Source organism: Capra hircus, chromosome 26, assembly GCF_001704415.2.
Source record: "Capra hircus breed San Clemente chromosome 26, ASM170441v1, whole genome shotgun sequence".
Lineage (NCBI taxonomy): Eukaryota > Metazoa > Chordata > Mammalia > Artiodactyla > Bovidae > Capra > Capra hircus.
The window spans coordinates 24320449-24339210 of record NC_030833.1 but is presented as its reverse complement, the minus strand read 5'-3'; the positions used below and the strand labels follow the sequence as shown (position 1 = coordinate 24339210).

The 18762-nt window shown below is 38.5% G+C and overlaps 1 protein-coding gene across 3 annotated transcripts in view; it reads right to left on the bottom strand.

Annotated features, from left to right (window-relative positions):
* Window positions 1–18762, bottom strand: part of SORCS1 (sortilin related VPS10 domain containing receptor 1) — a 580301-nt gene that overhangs the window by 169473 nt on the left and 392066 nt on the right. For all 3 annotated transcript variants that reach the window (XM_013975206.2, XM_018041707.1, XM_018041708.1), the window contains exon 5: window positions 18627–18700. In XM_013975206.2, coding sequence (XP_013830660.2) covers window positions 18627–18700 — 74 coding nt within the window. The remainder of the gene's footprint in view (window positions 1–18626; window positions 18701–18762) is intronic.

Here is an 18762-nt window from a genome sequence, read left to right as displayed (position 1 = left end):
AGCTTTTTCATTCTCCTCTTTCACCTTCATCAAGAGGCTCTTTAGTTCCTCCTCACTTTCTGCCAAAAGAGTAGCATCATCTGTGTATCTGAGGTTGTTGATATTTCTCCCAGCAATCTTGATTCCAGTCTGTGATTCATCCAGCCTGGTGTTTCTCATGATGTATTTTGCATATAAGTTAAACAAATAAGGTGACAATATTCTGCCTTGTTGTACTGCTTTCCAATTTTGAACCAGTCTTTTGTTCAACATAAGGTTCTAACTGCTGCTTCTTGATCTGCAACCAGATTTCTCAGGAGATAAGTAAGATGGTCTGGTATTCCCATCTCTTTAAGAATTTTCCAGTTTGTTGTGATTCACATAGTCAAAGACTTTAGTGTAGTCCATGAAGCAGAAGTAAATGCTTTTTTTTTTTTTAATTCCCTTCATTTTTCTGTGATCCAATGGATGTTGGCAATTTGATTTTTGGTTCCTCTGCCTTTTCTAAATCCAGCTTATACATCTGGAAGTTCACATACTGCTGAAGCCTAGCCTGATGAGCATTATCTTGCTAGCATGTGAAATGAGCACAGTTGTGTAGGAGCTTGAACATTCTTTGGCATTGCCTTTCTTTGGGATTGAAATGAAAACTGACATTTTCCAGTCCTATGGCCACTGCTCAGTTTTCCAATTTTGCTGACATATTGAGTGCAGCACTTTAATAGCATCATCTTTTAGGATTTGAGATAGCTCAGGTGGAATTGCAAATGCACTATGGTAGTTACATATTCACTTAAGAAAATATACTGAAAATAGAAACCAAGATAAAAGAAAGCAAAAAGTCAGAAATTCTAATACTTTCTTCTCATGTCTCCATGAATCATCTTGTCCATCCCTGGGGTGGGGTCACAGGTAACTCACCATGGAGACCATTGTTCTAGACTGAGGATTCCTGGGGCATCTTTAACATTTAAAGATTTATGCACCTATGGACAGCTTATCTTTGACAAAAGAGGCAAGAATATACAATGGAGAAAAGACAATCTCTTTAACAAATGGTGATGGGAAAACTGGTCAACCACCTGTAAAAGAATGAAACTAGATCACTTTCTAACACCATACACAAAAATAAACTCAAAATGGATTAAAGATCTAAACGTAAGATCAGAAACTGTTAAACTCTTAGAGGAGAACATAGGAAAAACACTCTCTGCCATAAATCACAGCAGGATCCTCTATGACCCACCTCCCAGAATATTGGAAATAAAAGCAAAAATAAACAAATGGGACCTAATTAAAATTAAAAGCTTTTGTACAACAAAGGAAACAATAAGCAAGGTGAAAAGACAGCCTTCAGAATGGGAGAAAATAATAGCAAATGAAGCAACTGACAAAGAATTAATCTCAAAAATATACAAGCAACTCCTGCAGCTCAATTCCAGAAAAATAAACGACCCAATCAAAAAATGGGCCAAAGAACTAAATAGACATTTCTCCAAAGAAGACATACAGATGGCTAACAAACACATAAAAAGATGCTCAACATCACTCATTATCAGAGAAATGCAAATCAAAACCACAATGAGGTACCATTTCATGCCAGTCAGAATGGCTACTATCCAAAAGTCTACAAGGAATAAATGCTGGAGAGGGTGTGGAGAAAAGGGAACCCTCCTACACTGTTGGTGGGAATGCAAACTAGTACAGCCACTATGGAGAACAGTGTGGAGATTCCTTAAAAAAATTGCAAATAGAACTGCCTTATGACCCAGCAATCCCACTTCTGGGCATACACACTGAGGAAACCAGAATTGAAAGAGACATGTGTACTCCAATGTTCATCGCAGCACTATTTATAATAGCCAGGACATGGAAACAACCTAGATGTCCATCAGCAGATGAATGGATGAGAAAGCTGTGATACATATACACAATGGAGTATTACTCAGCCATTAAAAAGAATACATTTGAATCAATTCTAATGAGGTGGATGAAACTGGAGCCTATTATACAAAGTGAAGTAAGCCAGAAAGAAAAACACCAATACAGTATACTAACACATATATATGGAATTTAGAAAGATCATAATGATAACTCTGTATGTGAGACAGCAAAAGAGACACAGATGTATAGAACAGTCTTTTGGACTCTGTGGGAGAGGGCAAGGGTGGGATGATTTGGGAGAATGGCACTGAAACATGTATAATATCATATAAGAAATGAATCACCAGTCCAGGTTCGATGCAGTATACTGGATGCTTGGGGCTGGTGCACTGGGATGACCCAGAGGGATGGTACAGGGAGGGATAGGGAGGGGGGTTCAGGATGGGGAACACGTGTATACCTGTGGCAGATTCATGTTGATGTATGGAAAAACCAATACAATATTGTAAAGTAATTAACCTCCAATTACAATAAATAAATTATATTAAAAATAATTAATTAAAAAAGAAAAAAATAATAAAGTGTTAAATCTTTAACACTGTCCTCCCCAGGAGGGCAGACAGCAGATTCTCAATTAAATTTTTAATGAATGAATGAGTTCAACAAATATTTATTGAATGCCAATAATGTGCCATTGGTAGTTCTAGGTGATGATGGTTTAGCAACAAATAAAACTGAGGAAAATCCCTGCCCTTCATGTTTAGATTTCAACATAGAAGAAAGAGAGTGAATAACTATAAATATATATCAGGTGTATATTATATATAATAGACCATTTCTTGAAAGTTGTGTAGGAAAAAAACATATGAACTATAAGGGGCTTTAACTACATTAGAAAAAAAAATCTCCTGTCAAATGCTGTTGATCAATGACTAGTGTCCATTTGTTAAGTGTAGGATGGATATCACATAGGGTTTATAAGGCTGTGCCACTGCTAGTGTCCTGTCTGTCAACTGTCAACAACTTGGGTAAGAATATATATTATGTGCCTAGAAACTTTACATGCAACACAATTTCAGGAAAAATAATGGTGAGATAAGAGAAAGGCGGTGTTAGCCCTGAAAGCAATTTACTTGCCTGAGGTCATATGGCTAAAAAATGATACACAATCAGACTGTAATCTGATTTCTCTATAACTCCATGTACCATCTGTAGAAAGGTTGATAATAATACTACTTAAGACTGTTATGAAGAGTAAAAGAAAGAATATGTAAAGCTAACATTGTTGTCAACAGTAAACCTATAGAGATGAAAAGACTGTTAGAGATGACCTAGCCAAAGCACTGCATGTCACAATTATAGAAACCAAAGTTTCAAGAGAGGAAATATCTCATCCAAGGTCACACCATTCAGACAGTGTCAGGTTGAAACTGCTAACCTGGGTCTTGACTCACTCCCCAGTGATCTTTCTCATGAAAAAATATTCCTTTTGTTTTCATTCTTTGTCTTAGGAGTTAAAATCACTCTTGAACAGCAGAGTCAGTACACTTTATGGAAGTTTGTTTTCTTTTTCGGGGAGCAGCAAGCCTGCATTTTTTTCCATAGCCAGGATAGAAGAGAGAGAGAAAGAGGCAAAAGTGTTTGTGTGCAGGAGCATGCATGTGTGGGCACATTCACGCAGTACCCCCAAGCCTCCCTCCTCAGGGCGAAGATGCTGTGGGATGCCCAACTGAACAGACGGGGGAGATCAGCACTCCTGAGGGAGTCCCCACCTCCACAGTCAATAAAGCATATATGTCACTGGGGAAAAGCATTCGCCTCTGACTGCTTCACCCCAGTCAGACTTTAAAACTTCCTTTAAGAAGGACTTTATTAGGCAGAGAGATCTTGCCTTGAATTAGCAGGTGGCATCTTAATGCCTAGCAGGGATTATTTGACCACAAACCCAGAGACAGCGCACGGAGATTCCTGAGGTGAAGAAGAAATAAAAAACACAGTCCAGAACTGGGCTATTAACTATCTTTTTTTGGTCAGTTCATTGGCTGAGCAATTAAACAGCGCTATACATTAAATAAATTGTCAAATGGGACAATTGTTCCTGACAGAATTTCAATGAACACATATATGAGATGACTAATATGAAAAATTTCCATTAGAATACCACAGTCATAACTGCTGCAGGCAAGGCTGACGGATACATCCTAAAATTAGTGAGTGAAAAGCACAGCCTCAAAGTATCCCTCTCAAAAGACTTAATGATGATGGAAATTTTAACATATGTTCATCCAGTCTTTGGTACTCCTTCTGCCAGGAGTTAGAGCTGGATTCTCCTTCACTGGAATGGGAACAGGATTCAGGAACTTGCTGCTAAGAAACAGATGTTGGAACAGGGAAAATAATAACTAAGCAATGGACAAACCTGGCAGATACCACCTCAATCAAGAGATCAAGGTTACCATCTTTGGTAATACAACATACATATTGATACTTGTATCACTCTTTGATGTGATGTCATGAGAAGCACACACCATTTCTGTGATATTCTTCCTAAGAATATATAAACCTATAATCATGAGAAAATATCAGACTAATTCAATTTGAGGAACATTCTATAAAACACCTGATTAGCACACTTCAAAATTGTCCAGGTTATCAAAGACAAGGAAAGACAGGAGATTTGAGGAGACAGAAAAAGAAATGACATATAAATGCAAGGTTGGATTATTATTTGGATTCTGGATGGGGAAACAATAGAGCATTGGTAGAAAACCTGGAAAGATCCAAATAAAGTCTCCAGTTTAGTTGATAGTATTAAATCAATGTTAATTTCCTAGTTATGAATATCACAACATGGTTATATAAGGTGTAAGCCATAGGGAAGGGTATATAAGAGCTCTCATTCTTTGCAGTTCTGCAATCCTGAAATTATTTCTAAATTTAAAAAAAATTGGAGAAAACTACCCAAATCTTATAAGGATATACTCAGTTATAGCAAAACTATAGACGGGAACCTAATCTGTTTTAACTAAGTTATAGTCATCATGAGGAATGGATTGGTCCTGTCGTTACTTCATCCTATAAAAAAGGTAAAACTACCATTTCATTGCCACTGTCAAGAGTCTTATTCATAGATTTCAATAATCACAAAAGATGAAGGTATATGATTTTTCAAAGACTTGTTAAGATCAGAAAAAAGGTTCTTATTACTGGCATGTTTTTACTCTTCATTTGTTTAGAAGTAGAAAACAATGAAGACAGCCAGAATCTTTATTTATTGTATAACTGGCCAGATTACCATGGCAAGAGCCTGATTTCAGCTGACAACAGAAATGTGTTGGACCCGGGAGCTGACCTTGAAATTCAAGGTCAGATGTGAAGTATGGTTGTAGGCTATGTCTGTTTTGGAGCCCTCTCTCTAAAGATTCTTGTTTTCCTTGGATACTGAATTACTCAGGAAGGCTAACTGCTCATAGGAGGCACATGGAAGAGCCAGCTTGTTCTCTGGATTGGTGGTGCAGAAGCTATCCCAGGCACATAAATATTCTAACAAGTTTCATCTTGTCACAATAGAGTCATAAAGTTGCTCTGTTCAGCACATGATAATGGTTTTGTAATTCAATTATTGGTGGTATTTGTCTTCTGGGATTTATCTGCCTTAAACTTCAGCCCTCATGTAAAATCCTTTCCCATAAATCTCATAAATGCTGCAGCAAGTTTTTCCCCCCATCCCAGGGCACATCTTGCCATGCCCCTGAAAACCTCGATAGCTTTCTCTAAATTATGGGATCATTCTGTTTAGAGGTGTTGATGTTTTAAGTGCCAGAGCCAACAATAAAAAATGGTGGGACTAGTCTATTTCCTCTACTTATTATTTTTAAAGAAAGATAGATCCTGATAGACAAAGTTCCATTCTCAATACAAAAGGCTGTTTTCAGCCACTTAACTTAAAATTTTATAGAAAGGATTCCCGCGAGTCAGAAATAAGATGTTATGAGCCTTAAGTTTTTGAAGAATCCTGAGATTCTGATGCATAAATATATCAGGGCTAGTCATCTGTAAGGATTCACCTGTCTTACAGTTGCTTTTATGATCTTCCTCAGGTCATTCTGAGTTTCATTCCTACCTAGTCAAATGAACCAGGTTTTGGGTCATTTGACTACCCTCCTGTCTAGAATTTATCATTTCACATCTCATTAATTTTCTATTCAGACAATTCTACCCACTCCAGTAATCTTGTGCTTCCTTTGTGGTTAAGCTGGTAAAGAATCTACCTGCAATGCAGGAGACCTGGGTTTGATCCCTGGGTTAGGAAGGTCCCCTGGAGAAGGGAAAAGCTACGCACTCCAGTATTCTGGCCTGGAGAATTCCATGGACTGTAGAGTCCATGGGGCTGTAAAAAACTGGACATGACTAAGACTTTCACTCACTCACTCATCTAAACTTTGATTTGGAAAATAAATACCTATGGTTATTCCATCTCCAACACCCATTCCTCATCTTTCACTCATTCAACAAATATTTATTGTTCACTCATTTCATCAGTTCCAAAATGTTCATTATTTTTTTATTTTAACATCTCTTAAATCAGTAGGTATAATTATTGAAATGATAAAGTTTAATGAGAAGAATTATTTTGACAGATATACAAAATGAGGGTGCATCTTCATTCCATAAAAGTTTAAATTTGAAATTATATGAATACACTAGGGACTGTTCTGGGTACTTCACTATCCTAACTTTTCGGTAGGATTTCTACCGAAATTTCTTCTCACCATTGATCTATTAACAGATAAATTCCTTTCCTTAGGAACCATGGCCTAGAGACCCACCCTGATCTAATTCAATGTGAATATTTTTGTGCATGTGTGCTTGTGAATCCTTCTTTTTTCTCTTTCCCATTTCTCAGTTTCAACATGAAATTTATTATTAGTGGCTTACATTATATGTCAGTTTTTAACTACAGAATAAAGAATGGGGAACTATGATTCACTAGAGAAGGAATATCACCCAAAAACAGACACTATGACATGGGCAATGGTTTTTAATCTTTTTAGGAAGATATTTATCATGTCTTAAGTTACATGGGGAGTCCTCTCATGCTAGACATGGGTGTAATGTTTCTCTTTTCATTTGGAAGTTACATATGGTTAATGATGTGAACAGGAGCCACATTTTCTTTTTTTTTTTTTTAAGCCAACTTTTTCACTCTCCTCTTTCACTTTCTTTTTTAAATTTTTATTATTTTTTAAATTTTTATTTTTACTTTATTTTATTTTACAGTACTGTATTGGTTTTGCCATACATTGACTGTTTGCAGGAGCCACATTTTCAATGGGTATACTGTGGTGATTTTGCACTGGATCATCTTGGCAAAGCTGCAAGTATATTTTCCAGAGTCTCTGTATGGCTTCTAGTTAGAACTGACTGAAAGGAAACGTGTGAGATCAGCAACGCAGGAGAGAAGCTGCGGCCACCTCACTCTGAAGGTCCTTTTGGCTAGAGGTGATGGGAGGTGGTGCAGAAGGACTGGAGGGTTCTGTCTTGCTTGCCCATGCTCTTCCCTTTCCAGTTACATGCCCAGCCTTTTTTTTTTTTTTTTTTCAGACTGACAGTCTCGTGACCCTGGGTTCCAAGTCAGATGCTTGGCTGCCACTCACAGAAGGGCAGCTATGCAGGGGCAATATCCTTCCACAGACTTCTGTAGGGTCTTCCCTTCCCAACCCCACCCCATCAGCTGCAGGCCCCCCTGGGGCAGGGGCTGTATCCTCTATCTTCACAGACAGGTGTTAGTTCTGAAAATGACTCAACTGATGTAAATTAAATGAACTGGATAAATAAGAGTTTTCAAATATTTGAGAAGCTACAAAATTATAAGCTGCTTTTCTATCCATTGTTCCAAATTCTGGCACAACAAAAATGTAAAGCACACACACATATTAAAAATGCCTATTGAAACCATAAAGGATTAAACTGAATATCAAAATGAGATGGCCACATTTCAGAAACTCATTAATACCCAACTTGTCACTATTCCTCTTTTAAATAATAGTTAATATTTATTCATCATGTATCATGTGTTTAGATTTTAACCTCAAATCTCATTTTAATCTTGACAACAAATATATGAGGAGGCCACTATTATGATAACCATTATACAGATGAGGATGACAAGGCTTAAAGAAGTTAAACAGCTCATTGTGACACCCTTGATAATAGGATTCTAACAAAATTCTAACAAAAACATCCTGACTCCAGAGCCCTTACTCTGAAACACCAAACACCACCTCTCGCTGACAAAAGAGAACATACAAGGTGGACAGTGACTGAGCAACAGAAACTACATATGGAGACACTGGACAAATCCAGAGGCTCTTGAACTTGAAGACTAAGCAAGGCCTAATCACCAGAGCTTAGTCAGCTTTTTTTTAAAAATTAGTCTAAATTAGGAAGTCATAATTAATGAGGATTTTACCCTTTCTTTTGGCCTTTCACTGCCCTCTCTTGTACTCTGCCATCATAAGAGTTCTCAGAGGGAATCTAGAAAAAGGACTGAATCTCAGCTGCTCAGTGATGGAAGAGCTGCTGTCCTTGGAGACAAGAAGTCATCAAGATAAGGAGGACAGGAATCAATGACGGCCATTAGTGAATGAAGGTCATGAGAAAAGTGATGGGCTCAGAGTGTAGCAGGGGAAATTTAACTTAATTTGTAGAGAAAACCTGCTAATCATAGGAAGAGATTAAGAAGTGGAGGAAGAAAAAAAAAAAGTGGAGGAAGGTGCAAGTGGATAGGGAAATAGCACTGAAGTGGAGCTCATTAACAGGAAAAAAAAAAAAAAAAGATTAAACAGCAACCCTCTCAAGGATAATGAAAATCCTCTTATCCAGCATGCCTGGAACAGGTACCAGAAATGCCCCACTGCAGCTCCTGGTATGTGATCTTGGGCATGATTTTCTGCTACTTCTCTCTGCTCTTACCCAAGCCACACACATGGTTCATCTCAGAGGCTCAGAACAGAAGCGACTGCCTGGGAGGATGAGGAGTACAAAAGAAGAGAGAAGAAAGTCCATACTCCAAAGAAAGGAGGGTTTCTTCTTCTGAATTCCATATTCTGAAGGATGTAGAGGATCTCTCGACACTCTTTGGCAGAGCTCTCTGTGAGAGCAGTCTAAGAGGCAGCCACTTTGTTTTTGCTTAAATTCCTCTGCTAACATGGATCTCATGACTCCTTAAGACAGCCTGTTGAATTAATAAATAACCTATTGCATAGAAAAGTGTTCCTTTTACTAATCCAGAATTCCCCCTCTCCCTCCTTCAATATATACTTTGATGGCTTCAGTGGCTTAGAAATCTAACCTTTTCAGGCTGGAAGGAAAACACAAGTTATCTATTCTGATTTCCTGATAAATAACATCCATTCAAGATGTGTTTCAATCTAAAGGTTTATGTTTGTGCATATACAAGTATATGTGTAGTCGATGAATTTCACCGCCTTGTGTGCATTTGCGTGTGTGCGTGTGTGGTATGTATGTGTGTGTGCACACTAAAATTTCTGCTATCCATCTATTTTTGCACACAAGATGGAAATACGTTAAAGACAGTGTTGGTCCTTAAGGAATTTATCTTTTAGCAGGAGAAACAAATGAAACCAAAAGATAGATACAAAGAACATACTAAGTGCTAAATTACTTAATAATAACATAATATGCTATTTTTGATTCTCAAAATAAGATATGGAAGAAGGAAAGTAAGCTCTGGCAGGTGAAGCAGTTTTTCAGGATCTCCCAGGTAGTAGATAGTGAAGCTCAGATTAGAAGCTGCATATGATGGCTCTAGGGCTTCCCTGTTGGCTGAGATGGTAAAGAACCCGCCTGCAATGCAGGAGACTCGGTTTCGATCCCTGGGTCAGGAAGATCTCCTGGAGAAGGGAGTAGATACCCACTCCAGCATTCTTGCCTGGAGATTCCATGGTCAGAGAAGCCTTGTGAGCTATAGTCCATGGGGTTGCAAAAGAGTTGGACACAACTGAGTGATTACTATTACTACTATGTTCTTTCTCCTAATCCTACAAACAGACCTGTAATACGACCGACACTATGATGTATTACTTTTTATTTGTGACATGATCACATTTAAATTCAAAGGAAGAGATTCTTACTGCCTAAAAAAATAAGAAGCCAGAACCAAAGAAGGCTACATAGTAGAGGCAGTCCTCAGTAAAAGGACATAACAGTCCAATACTGTGATCCTAATAATGACAAAGACCCTCACATATTACCTTTATATTCAAAGAAAAAAATATCCTGACACATAGTAGGTATTAAAAATGAATCACTGCAAAAACAAACAAACAAACAAAAGGACAGTTTATCCTCAGGTAGGAATATGTTTAAAACCATAGACATAAGAGGTATAGATCAGTACATAGACTAAGCAGTGCTTAGAATTACTTACTTAGCCTTTAAGATTTTGGCACACAGAATTGGTAGCACGGCAGAAGGGCCAGAAAAATGTATATTTGAGCTCAGGTTTGTAAGAACCAGGTTACATTCTTATTCTTTTTAATGTTATGCTTTAAGCCATGAGAAATAAGACAGATACTTGACCAGGGAAATGCGTACATAGTTCCTGACGCAGTAATACGATAGGAGGAGATGGATGGAGAGGCTTTTTTACTATTCCTAGTGGGAGGGAAGGTGGTGCTGAATCCGTATAATGCTAGGGAGAATGGAAGAACAGCTGGGCAGGTAAAACTTCTTGGAGGTAGAACCTGTGGGACTTGGAAACCCAAAGATTTAAGAGGAGGTGAGTATGAGAACGGAGTTGAATATGACTCTAAGGTGCTAAGGCTAGGATACAGGGAATACAGAAATATGGAAGCCTGTAGAAAAAGCTGATTTTGAATGGTGGGATGTCACACTACTGGCTCACATAAAACTGAAAGCGAGTGGTGGTGTTATTCTCTACAGAAAATGACTGGCTTCACAGACGTGAGTGGAGAATACAGCAGAGCATCTTTAAGAAATAGCCATAACTCTATCTAATCTAATGCCATCAAATATCATATTTTATCTTCCAGTTATTTTGATAACATAGAGTTTTACTTCATATACATATATACGTGTATATATAAGTGTGTGTGTGTTTTTGTAACATCATTAGATTTTACCCTATTTCCAGTTTGCAAAACCTGGGAAAGGAAAAGTAGAGAGAGTTCTTTTATTATTGAATCCATTAAACCCATCTGAGGAAAGAGCAAAGACTTAGTTATCTCATGCCTTATCCCATTCAAGTCCCTTTTGTGAGAGTGGCTTAGAGGTGGAGATGCTGGGTTGAATGCCAGCACATCTGAAGAAGGAAGAGGTAGGGTCATGGTGACATGGCAACCTGGTGAATATAAAACAAACTGTCAAACAAGGCAAAATAAAATGCTGAAATAGGCTTGGCAGCAATATTCAACAAAGACTAGATGATGAGTAGGAGCGATATGAGTCAGAATCAGAGAGGAAAACTATTTCAAGTCCTGGAGTGTTTTCTGACTGTAGCCAGATATGCTAATGAAAGTTTATGGATCTGCCTCTTATGCCTGAGGTTAGATGAAAGGACCCTGGGTAGGAGCTGATGACTTCATGTGTAACTGAATCACTTTGCTGTACACCTGAAACTAGCAATACTGTAAATCAATCCTATGCCAATAAAAATCGAATGCCTTTGGAAGCAAACAAACAAAAAATAAATAGAAAGAGAAAACATGATTGCACTGAGCCCCCACATCAGGTAGAGTCTAGAAAAAGATAGACCTTATTTTTCAGATCCATGAGCCAATATTGCTTCCCCCCCTCCTTAAAACAGGTTGCCTTTTTCTATTACATATTTTGAAGAGGTTTTGATCAATAAATTACTTCACATCATTGTCCTGGCGACTGATTAAAACGACATATGCAAAGCACTCAGCACAGAGGCTGGCATACAGTAAGTGCTCAAGAAATGAGACTTGTGGCCAAAGATGTGGGATGGGAGTCATTGATACTGACTGACATTGAACCATACAGACAAATGAGAATGTATAAACTTGCTCAAACACACTGAAAATGGAGCCAGAAATGTTCCTGGATCCCTCTGCTACAATACAGCTGGCATACACCCCCTGAGGGACATCACTGAAGCAAGGATGGCATTGTAAAATAACAGAAGGTTTACTGTCGAGCCGACTCTTAATTTTCATGTGTGAATTAGTTACAAAAAATATGTAATCCGCCATTCAGCTGTCTCTGTTTCCAGCCAGCCCCCTGTACGTCAGAACAACATAATCAATACGTTGCTTGAGCAAGGTGGTATGCTTGAGCCTATTTGAAATTAAATGAAACAGCTCTAAGACTGCCTTGTCTTATGCACAGATGATAGATTGCTGTAGTGGTTCAGTCACTAAGTTGTGTCTGACTCTTGCGATCCCATGGACTGTAGCCTGCCAGGCTCCTCAGATTCTCCAGATAAGAACACTGGAGTGGGTGGTCATTTCCTTCTCCAGGGCATCTTCCTGACTTAGGGATCGATCCCGGATCTCCTGCCTTGCAGGCAGATTCTTTACCAACTTACTAACAGGGAAGCCCAATAGATTGCTGAGTGGTTTATAATAAAAACTACCTCCCATTCCTCTATCCTAAATTTGAATCCTATTCCAACAAACCATATTCATCAACTTCTTAAATAGTAAACTTGGTTCCTTCACTTCTACAAGGCATGTGGGCACCACTGGTTCTCCTTACCACAGTCTTCTTCAGTATTAAATGCAATACCTTGGTTTTTTGTCTATTAAACTGTTAGAAAGTGTGTGTTTGTATGTTAGTCATTCAGTCGTGTCCGACTCTGGGACCCCATGGACTGTAGCCCTCCAGGCTCCTCTGTCCATGGGATTCTCCAAGGAAGAATACTGGAGTGGGTAGCCATTTCCTTCTCCAGGGGATCTTCCCCACCCAGGGATCGAACCTGGGTTGTCTGTTACAGGCAGAGTCTTTACCGTCTGAGCCACCAGGAAAGTCCCACTGAACTGTTAAATTAACAGTTATTATGGAGGGATACAAGGGGTTCACAAAGAATCCGACACAAAAGAAATGACTGAGTACACACATAACTCTTGAATTTAGGGCTTATCTTTACTGTTGCAAGCAAGAGTCATGGATCTAGACAGACCAAGTTCAAAACTTGGTATACTACATACTATGTTGCATAAACTATATCACCTTTCTATTTCATCATCAAGGGAATAAAAATCCCTACCCCACAATCTTGTTGTGAGGATCAAACGGTGTGACTTATCATGTGCCTTCAAGCTAGGCTACAGCAGTATATGAATTGAGACCTTCCAGATGTAAGATCTAGTACAACCACTGCAAGTTCAAAGCCTGAAGCAGGGCACCCAGGGCCTGTGCTCTGTGACAACCTGGAGGTATGGGGTGGGGAGGGAAGGGGGCGGGGGGTTCAGGACTGGGGGGGACACAAGTATACCTATGGCTAATTCATGTTGATGTATAGCAAAACCCATCACAATATTCTAAAGCAGCTATTCTCCAATTAAAATAAATTAATTATTTTTAAAAGAAAAGACAGAGGAACCAGCAATCAAATTAGCGGAGAAAGCAAGGGCATTCCAGAAGAACATCTACTTCTGCATCACTGGGCTCCCCTTGTGGCTCAGCTGGTAAAGCCTGTAATGTGGGAGATCTGGGTTCTATCCCTGTGTTGGGAAGATCCCCTGGAGAAGGGAAAGGCTACCCATTCTAATATTCCGGCCTGGAAAATTCCATGGACTGTACAGTCACAAAGAGTTGGACATGACTAAGTGACTTTCACTTTTTCATTAACTATGCTAAAGCCTCTGACTATGCGAATCACAATGAACTGTGGAAAATTCTTAAAGAGATGGGAATACCAGACTACCTTACCTGTCTCCTGAGAAACCTGTATGCAGGTCAAGAAGCAACAGTTAGAACCTTACATGAAACCATGGACTGGGTCAAAATTGGGAAAGGAGTATGACCCTGTATTGTGACCCTGTTTATTTAACTTATAAGAGAGTAAATCATGTGAAATGTCCGGCTGGATGAATTAAAAGCTGGAAACAAGATTGCCAGGAGAAATATCAACAACCTCAGAGATACAGATAATACCACTCTAATGGCAGAAAATGAAAAGAAACTAAAGAGACTCTTGATGAGGGTGAAAGAGGAGAGTAAAAAAGCTGGCTTAAAACTCAACATTCAAAAAGCTAAGATCATGGCATCCAGTCCCATCACTTTATGGCAAATAGATAGGAAAAAGTGGAAGCAATGATAGATTTTATTTTCCTGGGCTCCAAAATTACTGCAGATGGTAACTGCAGCCATGAAAATTAAAAGATGCTTGCTCCTTGAAATAAAGAGTGTATTAAAAAGGAGAGACATCGATTTGCCAACAAAGGTCCATATAGTCAAAACTATGATTTTTCCAGCAGTCATGTATGGTTTTGAGAGTTGGACCATAAAAAAGGCTGAGTGCAGAAGAACTGATGCCTTCAAATTGTGGTACTGGAGAAGACTCTTGGGAGTCCCTTGGACTGAAAGGAGATCAAACCACTCAATCCTAAAGGAAATCAACCATGAATATTCATTGGAAAGATTGATGCTGAAGCTCAAATACTCTGGTCACCTGATGCAAAGAGATGACTCATTGGGAAAGACCCTGATGCCGGGAAAGACAGAAGACAAAAGAAGAAGAGGGCAGCAGAGGAGGAAATGGTTAGATAGCATCACCAACTCAATGGACATGAATCGGAGCAAACTCTAGAAGATAGTGAGGGACAGGGAAGTTTGGCATGCTGCAGTCTATGGGCTTGCAAAGAGTTGGACATGACTTAGCAGTTGAATAACAACAAAATCACGTACCTGGACCACTGTAGTTACTTAACAAATACTTATCCCTATTCTGGAACATTAGCTTACTAACACCTAGCTCTCCCATCTTATTTTCTCCCTAATGAAAATCTATCTTTTTATTTTATGACAACAGAATCTTTTTTCCTTCCTTTTCAGGAACCTTCTCTCTTTTATCTTTGAGCTATGTAGTTTGACTGAGACTCTATACCACCTCCTATTTCAATTCCCAGAAAAGATACGTGTCTGACCTACATCAGTAATGAACCATCTTATATAGCTCTGATCCAAGCCAGACTACTTGGATTCAATCCCTGGAAATGTGAGGAAAGAGGCAGAATGGTTTGATGAAGTTTCCAAACTGTCAGACTGTAAGACTAAATTTGATGATGTCCATCATTGCTATAATAAATGGTGAAATCTAACTTGAGAATGAAGCCAACTTGGGGGAAAAACAAAACTAAGAGATGTGAAAAATCAGTTAATATTACTGTAAGCCAGTAGGGACTCAATACAGTTCTTAGGTGTCAGGCATATAACGAATTCACAAGAAACATCTCATTTAGCTAAGTAGGTATTAATTATCTTCACTTTACAGAGGGAAAAAAAAATAAGAGGCACACAGAACTAAAATTCCTCATGACTCCTTACTTAGTAAATGGCAAAGCTAGAACTCATACCTCAGTATCTCTGAGCCCCTTATATTCCCAGCTGTACTACCTCCCAGTATAATTGATTTCTGATGTAGTAAAGAACAAGACCGTTATAACAGTTAGTTGAATAAAAATACACCTATTCTATTTAAGACAGTATTGTGCTAAGATACATTTTATAAGATGCCCTAAACATGCAAATCAATTTTGGAAGCAATTTAGACTCCTTGGAAGAAAGTTCATATATATGTCAGTATGATGGTACTACAAACAACCACCATAAGCATAAGGATAAGTTCTTACATTCCAAAACTGCTTTACAATTACCACTGACTACTTCCAGGGGTAGGAGTACTATTGCCGCCAAAAATAAAGATATGCCTTAAGTGCACTAGGTGATGAGGAAAAGATATGAATTCATCTTCATTTTTCTCCATGGGAAATGCTATGTTATTATCCAGTGTCACATATAAGTTCAGCACTATAAAAGTTCCCCTCAGTCCCCTCTATACTCCCACAGCCAGGCTTTAAGCAGAAATGATTAAAGAGAGCTTCTTTCAATTAATTTGCTGAATAATCCTAGATAACCCAATAGTTCTTATATAAAAAAAAAACAAACAAACCTGATTTCCAAGAGTCTAACAAATATTGCTTCGATTGACACCTTTTTGCCAGACATAGGAAGATCCTCAGAGTCAGAAAATACAGACCATGCGGCCAGAGACCAATATATTTCATCAACAGTCATGTGCATTGTGCAACTTACAAGGTCTCATGCTTTCTCGGGAAAATCCAGAGGGCCCACTTTCCAAGCCCCATTGGAGGGATACACACACAGGCATGGTGGCCAGAAGAGCCTTGGGTTTTCTACTCACCTGCCTAAAACAGGCTAGATTTCCAGAGTTTACAGCTCCAGCCCAGAAAAGGTCCAAGAAGTGGCAGAGTCCATTGATTCACTAGGTTATGGGCTCTGAAGCCATTCTGCCTGAATCTTAATCCTGGCTTTGTGGCTTTCTGGCTGGGTGACCTTGGCTAAATTATTTAACCCCTCCATGCCAAAGATTCCTTTTCTGTTAGGGGGGAGGATAATGCAAGGCTTACTTCATAAAATTGTTCTGAGGATTACATTGCTTAAGTTTGAATAATGCCTATCACAACGTCAGAGCTTGAATGGAGAAGAGGTCTCTATTCCCAAAGGCAGAGGAGGGGTATCATTTATTTCACTCAGCAGACAGATTAATTAGAATTTATATATGATCATGTATAAAGTTTTTATCAAGATAATGATATGACATGTGGTTACAAGGACTTGGTATAATATTTGTATAATAAAATTTTTATAATAATATTTATATAATAACATTTGGTCACCGATGGAAGACCCCCATTCCAAGAAGAGATAATGGGTTTTCAATTACTACCAGCCAAAGCAATGATGGAATTGTTTATATCCCCAAAATGTGTGTAAACTAGCCCCCAGTGAGCTGGAAAATACCATATACCACCACTTAACATGGGAAATTCTCTCATCTCACTTTCCCTTTTTTTTTTGGATCAGTGTTTTTCTTTGTTTCTGTCTCCAGACGTTCATGAAGTTTTTACCTTCCACTGCTTGGTCCATGTGCAAATGTTTTCAGTCACTTGGAAGCTGGACTTAAAGAAAGATCAGTCTCTCATACTTTCTCATTGGTGAAGCATTGACTCCATCTCCAGGTTAAATTAGGGGAACCATATTAATTTATTTTAGTCTTTATTTATTCTGTGCATATTATTATTTATTTATTCTATGAACAAAACAGTCAATAAAGGAGGAAATGAAAATAAACAAAACAAAACACATGGACCCTCTTTCCAAAAAGTGACCTTATAATTTATAAGGAGATGCGCATGGAGACGCAGTGTCTCATGAATAAGAAACAAAATGAATAAGTGAGGAAGGGAAGAAATGCTAATCAGAAGAGGGAGATTCAGTGACAGTTAGAACTGTTTTCCCAGAGAAGGGTGAGGCCAATTTAGATGTCAAAAACAAAACTTCAGTCATCCCTGAGTGGAAGCAGCAGTGAAGAGGTGGTGACTTCTATGCAACTGAAACCCTATTTAGTTATCAACATCTCTGTGATGGGAGAAAAGGTATCTTTCCATACAGAAGTCTCTTTGTGTTATCTTCGAGCCAGTTTGTTTGCAAATGACTTGTCTTTCACTTTTTCAGGTAGTTTCACTAGTGTTAAGAGACTTATCTGTTCTCTGGCTTTCACCTCCCACAGGAGTCTTAGGGCAGTATTTGAGAATGAGAAAAATAAAAATGCATTCCTCTTTGAAGTGAGAGAATTGGAGTGGTGAGGGAAGCTATTAGGTACATGGAAGTTGCAAGGCTGATGAAAGATAGCATGATTTTAAGAGGAATAAAAGGGAGGCAACTTTCACTGTCCTGGTTGAAGGAAGCTCACTGGCTTCTAAAGGTCATTGCCCCAGTAATTCTCAATGATGTGAACAAAGGATATTTAAACTCCTGTCTGAGCTAGTTCCACAGACCACTGTTTATACCAGCAGAAATCTGGAAGTAACCTAAATGTCTATTCCACAGGCAGGTTAGATAAATCAGGGTAAGACAGAATCACATCTTTTATATGGTCTAGGCTATAAATTCAAAGGGGATTGATAAGTAATATCAACATTAACTAGAATGTTTTGTATTTACACATGCTTAGGTATTCATAGAATGTTTAGGGAAGGAGAAGCGAGAAACTAGAAACATTGGTTGCGTACCATATGATGAAAAGAATACTTAAAAGAGTCGAAATCAGGAATGGGAAGATGATCTGATTTTAGACTAATTAAGATCTACTTATTTACACCAAAAGTCTTTAATTTGTACATGTATTATATATGTGTATAATGCTTTTAGTAATAAAAAAATCACTATTAAAATGTCCTAAAGGGTCTGTCTCAAAGTTTCACCAAAATATAAGAAAACAACATTTTCATAGCTCTTGCTGCCATTGATCTCATTTTTTAAAAGTAATTTCTGATACTGCTTTAACATTCCCTTGCCATGTTTACCAATCCAATGTCACCTTCTGCCCTACAGAATGTGGGTGTATCCCGATAAGAACAGACTTCATGCGAGAGTTCTGGGTGGGAAGATTCCAATGCTCGTTTTCCCAGGTGATATGTCAATATGCTAGTAAACAGAGTGAGACTTACCAGTAGAATCTGTTTGGTACAACCGCTTCCTGGATAAGCTGCCATCTTCTCCCAAATTCAGCAGAGCTGTATAACTGTAGAGAAGACAAAATATTCAGCACCAGGACGACATGGTACACTGAATGCATAAAACATA